At 36.9% G+C, this 18,269-nt stretch overlaps 1 protein-coding gene across 8 annotated transcripts in view; it reads right to left on the bottom strand.

The window, feature by feature from the left end:
* The window catches only part of KCNQ1 (potassium voltage-gated channel subfamily Q member 1), a 372,410-nt gene that overhangs the window by 261,268 nt on the left and 92,873 nt on the right, over positions 1-18,269 (bottom strand). For all 8 annotated transcript variants that reach the window (XM_075047919.1, XM_075047920.1, XM_075047926.1 and 5 more), the window contains 5 exons: positions 16,498-16,624; positions 14,624-14,702; positions 13,576-13,672; positions 12,804-12,944; positions 2,437-2,547 (listed from right to left, as the gene is read on the bottom strand). In XM_075047919.1, coding sequence (XP_074904020.1) covers positions 2,437-2,547; positions 12,804-12,944; positions 13,576-13,672; positions 14,624-14,702; positions 16,498-16,624 — 555 coding nt within the window. The remainder of the gene's footprint in view (positions 1-2,436; positions 2,548-12,803; positions 12,945-13,575; positions 13,673-14,623; positions 14,703-16,497; positions 16,625-18,269) is intronic.

Below are 18,269 nucleotides of genomic sequence, written 5' to 3'. Positions count from 1 at the left end.
ATAAACTTCTATTCAGCATCATAAAACCCAACTAATTATTTAGAGGAAATGACTTAATACTGTTAAGTTTTTAAACTCAGTATTACTTGTTGAAACAAACTATGAATGCTATCATGCCCTGATCCAAACTCTATTTAAGTCAGCTGGACTCAAACACTAAAGAGCGAGCAGAAATGATATTTCATACCCTCTAAAAGCCTCATAAAAGCTTGTGCAGGGGAACGACAGAACAGGGAGAAATATTAACCTGATGTGCTTAACTTCATTTTTATGAGAAATAAAGCTTTGGCATGGCATGATTCAGGTCACAAGAAAGATCTTTGAACTGTAGTATGGTAATTTCTATTTCCATATGTTAACGCATGCTGGGAGGGGAGGACAAAGAAGAGGAAAAGGAATATTACAAAATGGTCAGGATTTCAGCAAGTTCAACACAAGGCCATCTAATCCACTCTCAGGACAAAGGATATGGACTAATGGCACAGGATGGCATACAACCCAGAATGGCCTCCAAACGTAGTATAATAATAAAGTCCAAAATTAAGTATAGAGGGAGTCATTTATGCAGTCATTTCCATAGCTATAGACATATTTAACAGAGGTTTTAGTAACACGCATGAAATGACATCTTCTATAAATCAGCTTACATGACTACACCTACTCAAAAAAGTGTAATTCATTTTCTCCATATGGTAGTCAAGGTGTCAGAGCAGCCAGTGATCTTGGCTCAACCTCTAAGAACAGTATTAATCATCAAGTGTTTTGAAAGGAACAGGAAAGGCCCTTCCTATTATGTTCGTTTAGCAAAGATCAAAGAGTTAATGATGCTCAAACATCACTTATTTGGGAAATGAAGGATCATTGCTAGATCCAGAACCCATACCAGTTGTGTTTAGCCACAATTACTTTTGACTGTGATCTCAGCCAGTTCCCCTTATTTAAAACAGCAACAAGGCAGCATGCAGTAGTTACTACCTATCAACTATTTACTGCTAGAGCTTCAAACCCTAAATTTCCCCCATGGGCTAACTCACAAGAACAACTTAATTCAGTAATAAAATCACACAGATAAATGGGTGTGTGGTGGTGTTTTACTTCTACAAACGACTAGGGAAATCTGATAGGTAAACCTAAAAGCATTGCTGTGAAGGTGGGGCTGCTACACAATTATTTATAAAACATCTTTGCTGGCATTCAAGTCTGAGGGGAAAAAAAAAAAACAACCCACAACTCTTCAGTCAAAATAGTAGCTTTTGGCATTTTTCTTACAAATCATTTCATTTACCAGATCTCTCTTCTAAACAAGGAATAAACGTGAAAGAGATTAGAATGAGGAGGGGGGGAAGAATATGCTTTAAAGGCAAACTGATGCTGGAGAGTCTAAAAATCTACACTTAATTACCCTCTTCTGCAAAAGATTGCATACCTTTAAAGTAAGCAACAGATTTTAAAAAGCCATTGGAGTTTTAATAGCTACTGTTTCACATTGTGAAGAATTTTTGTGACGGTACTGGAATAAAAGCATTCTTCTCATCCATCCTGTACTTATCCCCACCACTTCCCTGCCACAACTACACTAGCATCTGCTAACACAACTGTTCATGTCACTGAACTGAAAAACTTGCTGAAAAATAAACATCTTAACAGCACATTTCAGGTTGCACAAATGTTTTAACAGCACAATTCAGGAGTAAAGCTAAATTTGTGAAAAAAATACCCTTAATTACCATTAGCACTAAACATTTTGGGTTTTCAAACCACAGTCCAGGTTTTGCTGATTTTGACTTTACCCTTGGTACTCAAGTGCCTTGTTTCTTGTCAGAAAGTACCTGGGAACCCATTTTCAGTGCAAACAAAGTGCTGTAACACCTTTAAAAGCTCAGCCCTATGTCACTTTTGGAAATAGGACTTTGGCCATGGACAGACGCTAATTTGGCAAAGAGCTGCATCAGTGTCCCTGGCTGCTTATTGTTGTCTCTCTGCCAGTGACACCTTTTCAGCAGCTTTGCTAGAAGGATGTATGAGAACTCTACAGTTCGCCCTGGACCTAATCAGTTGAGTAAAATATGAGTGAATGCCTTAAAAAGACAAAACATCACCAAGTCACTGAGTCCAAAAGTAATTAGCATGAGAAATAATTTCCTTTACCCTTCTGAGATGGGCAGAATAAGTACTTTGAATTAAATACCTTTTTCTCAAACACATACTAAATCTAGTGTTGCATACAATAAACACTGCATATGCAATTTTTTTTGGTACTTCTAGAAGCTCTTTTGCTACTACAATCTATATATATTTTAACTACAATGTAGAAGTTTAATACAAATCTTTCATAATATCAGGCTAAATGAAAGGTTAAAGAATGAATAACAAAATTTTCCTCTGATGACTAATGAGTCAACACCAAATTGCCAGCAAAAGCACAAGATAACCTACCGCAGGTAGTGCAAAAAATGAAATTGCAAATACTGAAAAACAAGATGCAATCGTCTTTCCTATCCAGGTCTGAGGCACTTTATCCCCATAGCCAATAGTTGTAACAGTCACCTGTAAAGAGAAATACATAGCACATTACAGCAAGTATCAATGTGGTCGTTATGGGTTGTTGTTCTTTCTTCCTTTTTTATTTATTTTAAAGAAACACTGGTTGCATTCCTAACTCTCCCAGTGACAGTCTGTGTGACATTAATGAAGGTAACTCTCCTCTCCAGGTTTGCTTCCCCATCTGTAATAGATGGGAAAAGGTACAGGAAACTGAATTACAATAAAATACACGCTTAAAATCTTGTAAAGTAAAACCATTAAGTCTTCATGACTGAGGCAACTATACGGCATATGAAGTTACTGGGATATGGGTTGCCTGCCCACGTCATACACTTTCCTTCGGGGGAAGCTGCCAACAGTTCTGAATTGCTCATTTTCTTTATGGGCAGGAGATGTTTGCTGAGAGGGCTGCTGCATAGAAAGAACATACATATACTGTAACCATGGACTATGACTGGGGTCAGACATGAAGTATTCTAGAAAATAATATTGGTATAAATAGCAAGAGAAGCTGAAAATTTTCCATGCAGTAAAGATCCTGAAAACATAGTCTAACAAATCACTAATTCGTATAACACATCAAGAGCAAGAACAGATAATTTAATGCACGCATGCAGGAAACATCTGTTGAGTCTGGGTTTCAAAACACTGAAGTAAAGATTACCACCACACTGAGGTAGCATAACAAGGCTTAATAAGTCATTATTTGCATGAGCTCAAGGAAAGAATGGATTTGTTTGAAGCAGAAGGATACATTTGGCACCTGAGAGCAATTTAAATTCACCTATGTCACAAGCTATTTCTGAATTTGGAAATTAAGAGAGATTTTTATCTGTGACTTTGAAGAAGGCTAACCAAATCAGAGCATGTGAAACCACATGAAGCTCTCAAGCAGTTGAAGCACACCTCAACTGCTGGCTGTTCAGATTTTCTTCTGACAGTAAGGGCTTCAGCTGTCCAGGACACAGAGGATGTTAGTCCCAGACAGTAATATACACAGGCCATCCCCACCTTGTCCTGCATTTGCTCCTAGTTCACCTGTCTGCTGTAATGCACACTACCCAGCAATTGCAGAAACGCAGGCAATACCTAGGGCAGCATCTCTAGGGAAGGAGAGAAGGGGAGGGCAGATTTACGGAGGCAAGATGTTTGTTAAAGGGGTGAAGGGATGGAGAACCTGGATTTGGGGAAATAAAAGGTCATGAAAGGTGCTTCAGGAAAAGCGTGGCTATTGGCCACTTCAATAATTGTCCATTCCTAGTAAAGGATGAGATACCAGAGGGAAATCCTGTGGATGTAAGTTCTGACCTGAGCTGTACCTCAGAAACACACAAAGCAAGCCATCCATACTCAAATGGCCCACCTTCTAAGCAATGTCATTATGTGTCTGTCAAAGACATGACAAACGGACAGTTCTAGCTGCTTGACATGTTGATGTTAAAAGTTTAGTGCGAGTTGCTGATACTCAAAACAGTCAAATATTAGCATTTAATTTTTAATACAAGTTTTTAAAATGTGGCTTATTTCCAAAACTGTTTCATATCCTACAAAAGTATTTTAAGAATCAGCAAGGTGAATTAAGTACCCAAGTACCTCTGCCTGTATTCCTGAAAATGCTGCTGAAACACCACCTTAATTCAGGGCCTGATGAGGAACTGAAGGGATGACATTATCTCCTTACCTGCATAAGAGGGTCAGTTTAAAAAAAATCCTAAATTCTAATTACAATTTCCTGTTCAAAATATATAGTATAAAAAAGGAAATATAATTATGGGAATAGTGATGGCTTCCAATGCCTCCTTCCATAAAAGATTGTGAGAGAAGATAGTGGGTTATGCTTCAGTTTTTGAAAAGATTTACAAATTGTCATTGAAAATTTTTATCAACTATTCTGTTACAACCTTAATATCATGTTGAAATAGATACATTAACTAGAAATGTGAAAAGAAATAGGTACTTTTGAGCTGACTGAAGTACAACTGAAGAAAACTTCGTACACAACTAAGAAGTATTTGTCACCCCTTTCCCATAACCCCCCTGCCCATCCCTTCCGAACTGGTCCATATGAAGCATCACTGACACAAGAAAAGTATTTTCTGTGCTGTTTGTTTAGGATTTTTTTTTTTAAATTTTGGAAATTGGGTTGCAAATCAAAGTGTGTGTCTAAGTTAACATTTTTCTCTGCCCTCATAACTCTAATCCATCTACAAATGCATTGTATTCCAAAATTACATTTTCTTTTTTCCCCAAGATATATGCCATTGAAACCTTACGTGCCAAGTTTCTGCCCTAAATTAAATTTTACAGCCAGATTATAACCCCCTAAAGGGTACAATACTAATTTTACAGTTGTAAAATAGGATTTTATTATGGAAATACTGACTCAACTTCTACTCTAGCATAGTAAATATGTTGGCATAATGAAATTAAATTGATACAAGAGCTCACACATTAAAATTTCATTGAAAAGCAGCATGTAAAACTAATTGTTTTAATTAGGAACAAAATCATATTCATCCATTGACTATTTCAGAACTTTGATCTGCTGTACATCACCACAGGCTTTGGTATTAAGACTAATCTTGTTCCTATTAAATATGCATCAATAGTCTGAAGCAAAAATCCACAGAGCAAGAAGAAATAGTTAGTCAGCACTGAATAGGGAAGGGATTTTATTCAAGGCTATCAGGCTAAAGTGAGCACAGCAAACTAATCAGGTGAGTAACAATGCTCTGTTGATGAAATTCTTTCTGTGTGCCTTGCAAAAATTTGGATAAACAGCTACAAAATACAAGAACACATGATTAAAAAGGCAGACATCACAGGACTGAGGGAGCAAACACAAACTAAAAGATTAAAAAAGCCAAGCGTTAAAGCAAATATGGGAAAGTCACCTTCTAGAAAATACCTTAACAACTTTGTTTCTAAATTTGCAGCACTGCAACTTCAAAAGCAATTGCACTAGGTATTGTTTTGCATACCAAATACCACTCAGAATTTTCTGACCCACTCGCAATACCCATCTTGATTAATTCAAGTAATACTAGAACAACATCCAGTGATATACCAGAAACATCAACTGGTTCCCTAATTTCTTTGCAACTGAGGTCTAGTAAATTGCAAAATAGTTTGAATGCTCTCCTGTGTGCCTAAGTGTAATGAACACATTAGAAGCCTTTTTACAGCTTGACATCTTATTCTGTCAGCTGCATTCATACAAGTTGAATATAAAGTCGAATCTTTCCAAGTTGCTGAAATCAATGCAGCACAAGTGCAAACAGATTAGACAGTCATGCTTTTATTTTACTGTGAAGTATGCAATCTATATAAAGCTAAAAAAAACCCCAGCTATCTTTCGATATTTTGGTTTCTTTTCCAAATGACATTTTTCTCCACTGTGCATGTAAGGATGTTAGCAATAAGAACCGATTCACACAACAGAAATTCCACTTTCTGCTGCCAATCACCTCTATGTACATTGCAACACTCCAAGAAGATTCAAGTTACATCCTTCAGATGAACAAGTTAAGAGACTATATTCTACAGGACACAAATGTTTTGAAACATTGGAATTAAAATTGTAATCCAAAGCTGAAGAATGGATTCCTTGTCACTACTATTACAAACATTTAAAGGGGATGTTTAGATTATTTTTCTCCTTAAAGTTTTGAAGTCATTTCCATAGTTATCATTGCAGGCTCACACCATCATTCTCGATGCAGTTGAAGTACATAACTAAGACACAATCACATCTGAAGGGCACTGAAATACTTCTAATAACTTAGGATATGAAATGAAATGGAACTACACAACCAAACTGCAAAAAGAACAAACAGAATACATTAACTTCAGTGTCATGTCTCTCAAATAGTAGATCCTCAGTGCTGCCTAGCCATCCCTCTTGGATCTTATTTTAATGCCTCCTCAAGATGTCATTTTCAGCCATCCATCAGTTCTGACCAAATTACTGGCCGCTCTAAACCTCCTAATCAAATGGTAGCCCAAACTAAACATCGGCACTTGTGAGATTTCAGAGATAAAACTAGAAGAGTCTTAAAAAATAACCAACTGATGAAAACTAAGTTGAAGCACTGAGCCTACCTAAATTTGCAAAGTCTGTTCTGTGCAATGAAAAAAGGGACTACAGCAGCTTTAACCAAGTCAGTAAGAATACAAAGGTTGAAGGGATTTTCTGGTTGCTATTCCTAGTTTCTGGCTACTTCAAGTCAGCCACGTTATGTCACCTCGTTCACTATCTCTTGAAAATGCAACTCCATCTGAAAATTAATTGGCTTTCCCCTCACTGTACCTGTCGGGATGTTATTCCAGAACCTCACATTTTTAATGGTACCAGACATTCCTGTAGGCTCCTGTCTTCATTTCTGAAAGATGGGATTTCAGCCTTGTTTTTCTGTTCCACTGTTTCACGGTCTCAGTTTGTCCACCTCCCCTTTTCTGTTGCCTCACTCCTGCAGTACAGCATGCTGCAAAGGCCGCTGAATCCCTTTCTCAGTGTGTTCAGCCTCAAAAATAAAAGCTGTTTTCACTTGCTCTTGTAAAATAGTCTATTAATCCCCTGGATCACCATGGCAGTAGTTCTCAAGGATGACACGATACAGGACATAAACTTGCATAAAAATAGTGAGAATTGTTCATTATTAGTGAAGGTATAGGCAAAGTGTTCTGGTTCATCCAAGTTTTGTTGGTTTTTTTTTGTCCTTACCCCCAAAAGCACGCTACCAAAATACAAAGGTAACTGAATTAGGAAAACATAGTCCAGCAAAAAGACTTAAAACCTCCCAGGAAGATGGTTATTTGATCATTTTTTTAATTTGATCATTGTTATGATCATTTTTACTTGGAGTAAACAGACAATTTTAGGTCTGAACTCAGTAGTAAACATATACATGGACACAAGCAATAAAACTCATAGGAGATCCAGCAGCTTTGTATCCTAGCCTGATAATTAATCCATCATCAGCTGTTTAAAGTTTACAGTACAGCGATACCCACTTTCTTTGGGAGGCTGCAGTGTGCCAGCCCTTCTCTGCTCGCTGATCAGATGAATGGGAAATGGTGGGAGGTCTGCCAGCCACCATCAGTCACACTGCTGGCAAAGTCAAGAGCCAGCTCTGCCTAGTGGACTTGACCTCACCAGTGTTGAGCTCGAGCACATATAGGTCTTCATCTAGAGTAGCGGAGTTTCTCTTACCTAAACCTTGCTCAACAGACTACTTCTGTACAAAAAATGTCAGAAAAAGCAGGCAGCTGGAGTAGTACCCTCTATATCTCAGTGTGATATCGAAGGAAGTGCTGGGGTAAGATATCAACATATGCGGATAGTTTGACTACAATTTCTAAACTGTTTGTGGAAATTTTGCAGCTATTTATATTCTATTCAGTATTAATACTATATTACACCTCACAAAATATAGTAACTATACTGAAAAGAAACAGCATTATCTAGGTACAACAAGGGGAAAAGAATGTTTGAGCATATACAAAGTAGCCAAATATCTTAGGAGGGACATTTTAAAACCTCTTCCTATGAGGATAATGCTAGCCATATGACAGAGGAAAATCAGAGTGAAGTTAGTTTCAGCCTCCTACAGATCCACTTCAACAGGAGCACAATTTGTGCTAAGTATTGAAATTTAAATGAAAGCTAAATTCCTTAATTATAATTATTTTTCCTAGATCCTGCAATAGAAAATTATCTATATTTTGAAATACTTTACTTTTGTTTCATCAAATGGAAACCAAGTGTTGAAAATTTCTGCATTCTTCTAGACATAATTTTTTTCCTAGCTCTTTGATATCTTTTGGTAAAGGTTTAAAGATTTGGGAATTAAGAAAATAAGTCCCAAGAGCGTTCTTTACATGTAAGAATATCTTCATCTGTACTTTGTAAGTAAGAATTTTAAAAGGTTTCTCTGCATCTACCACACAGATCTTCATTAATGAGAACAAAATGTATCTGGAACTGCTCATGGAGTTAAAGCTCAGAGATGAGAAGGCAGCTGCAACATGCATAGATTGCATGTAAAAAGCATTTTAAAATACTAACCCTTGCATCTTCTGACCCCTCTTCCAAAAATTCTTAAAATAACCACCACCACTCCCCAAAAAACCCCAAACACTTCATCCCAAAAATTAGAGGGGGGGGGGGGGGAAGGAGAGGGGGGGAAGGATATAATGGCCTATAGTTGGTATTCTTGACTTGTAAACCACAAGAAGAGTAAAAATGAAGTGTCGCCTTCTGTCTAACATTGAAGGCAGTGTATAGTCCTCCACAGCTTTTTTAATTTAGGAGGAGGGAAAAGAGGGTTCTGAATAACACAAGATCCCTTTTATGTAGCAATTTTTCAATATTTATGTTCAACTATTTATAAATTAAATCAGATCTGTTCTAATTTAACAAAAGTTCTATGCACATGTATTTTCAAGTGTATTTCCCTGCAACTTTTCAGCAAAGCTTTCCCACAATTTTGATTTTCAATTTATATTAAGCACATACTGATAGGCTTTACTAAATAGGAACATGGTTTTATGTATGCTCAGAAGCAAGCAAACTTATGAATGTTGTGTTGAATTCGGTCCTTGGTGAGAAAGCACATATCGATGAATTAAAGGAACAAGAAACTCTTAACTAAAGCTGGTACTTACAGACAATTGCTTGATCCAATTCAAACTAATTCAAAGGAATGGGCACAGTGTAATATCCATGCATGGCTATATTCAATAATTGCTTGTGACAAATAGTGTTCATGATCAAAGAGACTGTTAGCACAATCCACATAATGGTTTTCCTGAAGGATGTTTGTTCAGATGTGAAGGTTGGATTGTGTATCATTCAGTGGATATCAAAAGGAGAGCTCCCCTCGGTCTGCCTGAGGCATGATTGAATTTAATGCTGGGGGGGGGGGGGGGAGACAAACCACAAAAAAAAAAACCAAACAAAAACAAAAAACCCCAACCAAACAAAAAACAACACAAAAAAAGCCCCCCCAAACCACACAAAAAACCCTAGAGACAATGAGACAATACATTCCCTGAAGGTGGTCATCTTTGACAGATTTGGTGGGAACATTTAGCATTTTTTTTAATTTTTTTTAAGTGGTTTTTTGGGGGTTTTGGTTTTTTTTTTTTAATTCTTGTTTTTATTGTCCAGAATCTATACTAGGTCTTCAAGACTGTTAGTCTGAACATGAAGGACAACATAAGCAGAGTAATTTTGAATATGGGCACTGGGAAGCTGAAAGATGCATCATGTTACTTGTATTTTACTTGCAAATATTAAATTTGTCTTTTGAAAGACATACAGATATGCAGCCATTGGCAGAATTATTTATATAACATGTGCTGCATTCAAAACCAGCAATAATACAGACAAATTTTTATACCACAAGGTAACCTTAGGTTTCTTCAAGAATCCTGTAAACTGGAATGGTGAATAGCTACAGCCCAGAGTTCTCAAGGAAATTCAAATAAAGCCCAGGAGGCCAATTTACATATGGAAATGAAAACACAATATAGATTTATAAATAACAACAATGACAACAAGGAACACTTAATTAAAAGTTATGCACCCTATGGGTATGTCTATAGTCAGCAAAGCACATTAATACAAAAGTACCCAAATCCAGATGCAGTTTAGTTGTAGCAACACAGACCTTTTATATGGTTTACTTTATGCTATGCTACATATTCTATTGCCGCTACCCAAAGAACTTGTTTAGCAGTGCAGACATAAGCTGAGATAACAAAAAAAATGTTGTAGAGCAAGAAAGGGGATGTGGAAACGTTATCAGGTATTTTTCTTTTAGAACTATTCTCTACTACATAAGGTAAGTGCACTTTTAGAGCAGTGAGATCAGCTACGTTGCCAGACAGATCACGTATCTATGACAGTGTTTGAGACAGGAGCTGTGAATTACCCTCTTCTGCGTGTCCAGTTCAAAACAGACTGAGACAGGTTTTCAGTGACAAGAATTTGTGGCATTTAAGCGATTCTGAAAATTCTGGCTAAAAGGTAACCAAAACTTTTGAGACCTAACACTTTGAGAAGGTTTTTGTACGAGTTTGAGACCTTCACTAGGAAGCATTCAGATACTTAATGACCCCCCACTTATTGCCCTAATTTTAAATGGCTTTTTCCTAACAGAAAGCATGAAGAATATTACAGTATCAAAATACCAGAAATGGACAGACCTGAATCCATTTCAGTTTTGTTTTGCTAGATCCTTTTAGCAGTTAGCAGAAGTGTAGCATCTGTGTTTAGAGCAGAACAAGGACACTAAATTCCATTTTTAATATTAAAGAAGTTACATTATGGGTTCATTGAATGCAGTCTCACACTTCAAGTGTCATGCTGCAACATAATAGAAGTTATAACAGAAAAAGAATATTACCATAATTAAACTTATTGATTAAAGAAGTTTCTTGTAGTTAGAAAGACAAAATAACTGGCATGCCTATTAACTGAGCAATAATTCCCTGAAAGGAGAATATTTCAATATCCTGACAGACCATATTGCTTCTGTGGAAGGCTTCACTGTATTTTCAGTAAGCCAGTCTGGTCTGTCACATACTCAACTTTTAATGCCAACGCCAATGACAACATGTGTTTTTAAATGCAGCTACATCTGCCACTGTTAATTACCAAGTCATCTGACTGCTATACTGGAAAATAAAAACACCGTGATGACATGAAAGCATTGAAAAAGCTACTTGCCAGAAAGCCACTTCCTTGTGCTACACAGCAAGTTTTCTGATCCTAAGAGAGGCTGTATTTAACCATGGCAGACAGCAAGAGGAAGGACTTCTGCAGCAGACCTTAGTAGCAACCTAAACAAAACCTGTTGTATTAAAAAAAGGCTACATGTGTATTTCAGCACCAGGAGACCTGCAATAGACTTGGTCATCAATAGACCATTCCTTCCTGAAAGAACAAGTAGTACTGTTTGTAGAGAGAAGGCTATATAAGCACATACACGCAGAGGTTTATTAAAAAAATATTTCTTAAAAAAATATGTTTTATTAGTGAAATGGAGGTGTTAGTCCTATCGCTCTTGTACATAAGACTTAATAGCAGTCTCATTTTTAACAACAACAAAAAAAAATGCCTTTTGATTTAAAACAGCAAAGACAAGACTCTAGAAGATCAGCACATTTTGAAAATGCAAGTATTGAATCATTAGTGATGCCTATGCATTTTAAAGATCTGTAGCATTTAATGATGACTGTTTTATTAAGCTACATACAGTTAAAGCAGATAAAATCAAGTCATTGCTTGAATACTAATGATAAGGAAAAACAGCTTCCAAAAAGTACCTTTCTTTGAACTGTTATAGGAAAAGGAAAGGGAAAAAATTACAGATGGGAAATCCCAAAACAGAGCAGCCAACCTAATATTGGCATACCATGTGAGAAAAGAAAGAGGGAATTGTTACTAGCAGAAGCTAGAAAATTGAAGTGTTTACTAAAATATAATCCCAGAATAGAGCTGCCAAACTAGTGCATATAATAAACAAACATAGAGACAACTGTCACTAGCAACAGCAAGAAAGCAGAACTTTATTAGTAGAACTAAAGATTCGTCTACACCAAAGTGTGGCAGCACCTTAGAGAAACCTCAGAAATGTCTGAGCAAGATGGTATGTTCACACAGCACAGACGAATGCCACATAAGGATACTAAGTGTGTTCCAAAGCAATATAACCACTTTAAAACAGTCCTGTGCCTGGATTTCTTAAGTATCTCAGATGCTCCTTGTTCTGGAATTAGTCCATTCTGAATAAACAGGGAGTTACTGTCCCAGGCCAAATAGCAAACCATAGATATCTGCTTAAAAGACAACAACAACAACAAGGCACCCCCTTCCCCCAACCACACACCCCAAAAAACCCCAAAGCACTAGCCCTGATTTAGCAAGACTCTTACCACCTTAGAAGGTTGAACCCTACCATGAGAAAAATAGCAAGAAGTAATCACTATAACAGAAGGGAAGAAGAACAGATGTTTCTACATCTCGTATACATAATTTGATCACTTCAGATCACGTAGAACTATGACCACCAAATAAAACAACTGATCATCTGTAGTATTTTCTTAGTTTCATAGAATTACAAAAACAGAAAGTGCATTGAAGAAATAAGGGGCCATTCCAAAGTGCTGTTCTAACTCCATGCTTGCTTGAACTTTACTCCACATTTGAAGGTGTTAACTACTTTTAGTACATGTGAAATTGCTATACTTACTACTCCCCACCACAGGGCATCTGCATAGCTGCCAAACTCTGTTTCTCCAGAATCATTTACAGCATCTTTTTCAGCCAGGTACACAAAATAAGAGGAAAAAATCAGGCCCAGAAATCCAATGTAGAGTGTAGTTATCAGTTCCTGCAAAGAGAATCAAAATAATGGCATTATAATATTATTGAAACATTTAAATTACCCATCACTGATGTTTTTTAAAATATGATTGGAATAGAAGAATGGAATTTTAGCAATTAATAAACATCGACACTGACTGTTGGCTGTGGAAATTAACAAAAATCCACTGAGCTTAATGGTGAAAGAATTTACACCACTGCTGATGACTTGGTCCAGCGTGCACATTTCAAACACATTGTCAAAACAACCTCCTCACTTGCAATCGTGACTCATTAATCTTTTGGTCACCAAAAAGTAGTTGGGTAATTTTTTCAGACAGTGCCACATTCAAAACAATTTTGGAATTTAGATACATGTTTTTAGAAATACTCAGACTACTTTTAACAAGTCTCATTTTCTGTGGTTAAGTCCAAATACAAGCCAAAAGTTTGCCAAAGTGGAGGTGAATATTTTTAATCTTTTAGGAACTTTTTGTCCCTTGAACAAGGCAGAACAACCATACTTGGTTAAAAGAGATGACTGCCTGCCTCCACACTAAATATATTTGACATCATCAGCATATCTGCATACATGCTGTTCCAAATATAAGGACTTTTGCATCAATTATTATGCTATTCCTCAGGGTACTCAAACTTACTTGTCTGTGTATGAACACTACTGATCCCAGCAGCCTCCATGTACCACCCTGACGGTCAACATGCAGCATTCGTAAAATCTGCAGAAAACGGATGCCCCTGGAACGCAATTTTTAAATGAATGAAAAGACTAAAGAAACAAGAGAAGAAATACAGGTGGAGAGGGGAAGTCTGTCTCTTCCAAAGGACCGTTTTAAGAGAAAGACTTTTATTTTTTATTAAATTTTATTTTATGTTAGACTTAGCAGCCTATCTCTTTTCACTCCGTTCACCCATCTTTCATCTTGTTTGTTACGAAGACAGCATGGGGAGATTGCACGAGAGAAGGACAGACCTTTCTAAACATGGCTAGTACAGATAAGTCAAGGATTCAGGAATTTTGGACGCAGGCTGTGAATGCTCTAGAAATCATTCATCAACTCATATTTGACCTGCTCGCCAAGATGGGAAACAACATACAGAAACAGCTAACTAAAGATCTGAGTTCCTCACTTTTGAGGAATTTCATAGGCAATTCGAACTAGACAGTGCAATAATATTTTAAAATATTCTTTTTATGAGAGTCTCTGCAATCCTAGAGCATCACTGCAGCTAGCGAGCAGAGCACAGTAAACTGACATGTACCCTGTCATTCAAGAAAACCAAGTGGTGTGACCTTCCTGAGCACGAGCTGGGTTCAGTCCATCAGGAGCTCACAACTACTAACCCCAGGCATTTTATGAAGCAGCAGCTTGAAGACGTCAGAGACATGAAGCATGGAAGAGTTGCTATAAAACTGAGCCAAGAAACTAAAACAGGATTTGGGTAGAATCCACCTAGTTGGGGAAAGGAGGCAGGGGTATGTGCACCTCTTTCCATCAGACGTAAAGGTATTATGACCAGACAACACACTCAAAATTTTATTTCCCCTACATTTAATGGGATCACTGTTTCACACCAATACATGATTGGTGATCTGCTCTGTTACATGACTCTGAGCAGTGACTCATTTTCTCCTGGAAAAACCCAACACCTTACTCAGCACTATTTTCTTTTATTGCATACAATTACCTGATAGCTGAGGTTGCAAAGACTTGACCTTTAGAGCCCACACAAAGAACTATCATGGAAGCAACAACTACAATTAAATCTGGAAAATAAAAGTCAATTGAAAAAATGAGTTAGCAGCATCTTGCAATACTTCTGCAAGACTGTTACTAGAACCAATGACAATATTACTGTAACAAATTTGAACAGTCACCCCAAATTAAGAGTTTTGTTTATATATCAAGAGATCTCTATTGTAACATATGAAGAAAATATAATTGTGTGATTGTAATGTATGAAGAAAATATAACCGTGTGATATGATAGAAAGGTTTTACTGGGATGGGTCCAAGATGGCCACATTCTAGATGAATGACGAGAGTGATATAAGTTACTGTAAAGCAGCCTCAGCAGCCTGGAATGATTATTAGCTATAACCCATGAGGAATTTCAGCAGTTTCTACCCATTATCTGTTCAGTGTATCTTATTTTCTCTGCTGTTTTAGACAGTATTTTATTCATTGACAGAGGTTTCGGTGTTTATTTCATATATAAGACAAGTGCCTTACTATTATTTCATCTGTCCAGGTCTAAAAGTGAGAGAAAAATTGGAATTAGTGTGTATATCTAATTTAGTTTAAGTCAGTCATTACCCTAGGACTGTACTCTAAATCTCTGTGCATCAGGCCTAGTTAATTTTGGAAAGGAACTCCGTATTTTGGAGAGTGAAATAGTTCTTGATACTTATCTGGCAAAGCAGAACTTTGTTTTGCTTTCCAAGATGAAATAAATTGGATGACGTTTCAGAACCCCTAGTGTTCTAGGTCTCAAGAGAAATGGATTGTGGACAGAGTGCAAAGATGCAGTCAAAGCCATTTTATAATTGTAGTCACACCTGAGATACAGTTGTTATTTATAGATATGCACAGAGAAGCTAAACTAAACTATTTTATGATTGTAAAAATACTCAGGTACAAAATTTTGTAATTTATATTCAGCAAAATTGTAGATAGCTTATGAAATACTATATCCTCTACTCAACAACAAATACTGTTTCCAAGTAGCGGAAAAAACTATGTCACAGAACAAGAATTACTGTGCTTCTATAACAATACTCCTCTTCCAAAATCTGGTTCATTTAATCCATCTATATTTTAAGTGCTTCAGGGCAAGGGTCTTTACACAGTTCTCTCAATATTGGCTAACAAAATACAGATTGATTTTGGATTATTATGTTTCTTTCATTGAAATTGCTAAATGCATGACAAGCATTCTAAAAACAATAATTGTTTGTGACATATATGGAATATACGGATGTAATTTCTAAGAACACCAAAGTCATGTTGGGAAGCCAACTGCAGTGAATATCAAGGGCAGTCTGGTGCCCAGTTTCAGATGCATCACTGATAACCATATTTTAATCCAACAGATACACAAAGTAAATACAGTGCATCTATCATGCTCCACCATGCAGTACATAGCTCAATTAGAGTGCAAAATAAACTCATAAAAAATTATTCAAATGGTTGCTGGGCATTAAAAAAAAAAAAAAAGCCGTCCAGTATCTAAAAAAAAATACAGTTGTAGCTATTGTATGGTGTCTGGGATCCTGAGGTCACAGGAGACAGGACTATGGTCAAGACTTATTTCTGGCAAAGCTTCAGATCACTTGTGAAAAGAAAACACTCTGCTCTTCTGGAAAAACAAACCAAGCTACATTTGTTCTCAAATGACAGTGCCATGGATTCCTGAAAGGAAATTCAGATCTACGATAACGCTAATGACAACAGCTCTTGCTCTAACTTGGCTTCAACTACTGCAGAAATTCCATTTCTCAAAACTTTCAAGGAGAAGTTTTACTCATTGTTTACGTCAACTTTGCAAGCTGTGCATACTCACCAATGATTGAAATAGGCTTCCTAGCAAAACGAAGTCTTCCCCATATTCCAACATATTTACTGCGGCATCCTGCTGACCATAACCGAACCACATATTCTGTTCCAAAGAATACCACTAATACAATTTCCTAAAAGAAATAGACAGGGAACTAGGTTAATTCTCTACTGTATGTCTCTCATCTTTTTTCAGAATGTGTTAGGAAATGCTAAAATAAAATGTAAAATTTGGAAGGTGAAAAAAAAGTCAGCTATACCAAAATGATCTCAAGTAACACAGAAAAATCCTTAAGACTAAAGAAAGAAAAGATTAAGAGCAAGTTTAAATACTTTAATTGCACACAGTTTGGTTTGTCTACACATACTAAAACTGAAGACCATTCTCTGCAGTTCACTTGGTCTAATTCAAACAAAAGGTTTCCTGACTGAGCCAAAGAAAACAAGCAGAGTCTGTATTCAGAAGATGAGTATTTTGCTAGCGTATTTCATTTCGGGAAGAGGTGTGCTTCACATTCAATTTACTGTATCAGCTTAGCCTCCCACTTATTTATACTTTTTCAGTCTTCCTTTAATCTCACATGGATTGAAGAAAGATTTCTAGTAGCCATTACCAATAGGTCAGTTTCCAGGTGCACTGAAAACATAGTGAGATCTCAAGCATGCCTTTCCCATCCTCTTCTCAACAATTAGAGACTTCAGCAGAAACAGAGATCTAGTCCTGAAGCACTGCTAGTATCAAGCTACGTGTTAACCACAGACCTATGCTAAGGTATGACTTTGGAAATGCCATACAAGTGATAGGTGTCATTCCTGTTAATTAGACAGAGGTACAATTATGTCATATTTGGAATTTTGTCAATGTGTAGATAAACCTTGCTTTCCTACAGGCTGGTTGAGCATGGCATACTCAGCATAGTTTCCTCGAGTAACAGGGAGCTGCAATACTCCCCTTATTGGCCAATTCGACTAATAACTGGTCATATTCTCTATCAGACCCAACAGCAAGATCTACTAATTGGAATTGTAACAGTGGTTTGTAATTGAAAACATACAAGACATGGAAAGAATAAAGCAGGAAAACCAATCATAAGGTATCACAGTTACATAGATTAAGAGAACAAGCTGCTTATTTCATAGAGTGATTTAATATAAAGAGCAACTGCAGAGAAGACAACATACTGCTCAACATTTTATCCAGCCTCCTCACATTTCTGCAGGGTTCACTGCTGGTTTTTGTAACAGATTGGCAAAGGGGATGGTACCTATGATTATCTTCTAAATTAAATGAAATAACCAGGATACAACCCTAGTCCGGTATAGATGAAAGGAAGTCTCATAATTAGCTTCAAAAATGCATGGGACATTGCCCTGAGTACTGAGTAAAATAATAGGTCTGTATACAGCAAGAAGAGGGGGAAAAAAAATGTTATGTATCTGTTGACTTTGCTATAACCTTTTTGTGGCTCTAAAAAGCCAGTCTCCTGATGGCATGACAAACTGTTCGTCTCAGGGCACTATAGTGTTGAACTTTGACTCAATGATGCTTCTAGAAAAGCTAGGAGAACATCAGCCAGGACACTTGCCCTTTGTTTTGACAATCTCATAACCTGTGCAAGATGTCAGATGCAGCAGAACAGCTATCACTATTGTTTATAGTCACTTGTATTCCAGTTAGATTTTCAAGACATAATGAAACTGTCCAGATTGTTGCTTGTAATAAACATGAAGCTCAGACCCTTTGACTCAGCCAAGAACCTCTTCTACAGCTTCATTCTG

This window comes from Buteo buteo, chromosome 16, assembly GCF_964188355.1.
Source record: "Buteo buteo chromosome 16, bButBut1.hap1.1, whole genome shotgun sequence".
Classification (NCBI taxonomy): Eukaryota; Metazoa; Chordata; class Aves; order Accipitriformes; family Accipitridae; genus Buteo; species Buteo buteo.
This window is presented reverse-complemented; position numbering and strand designations above follow the sequence as displayed.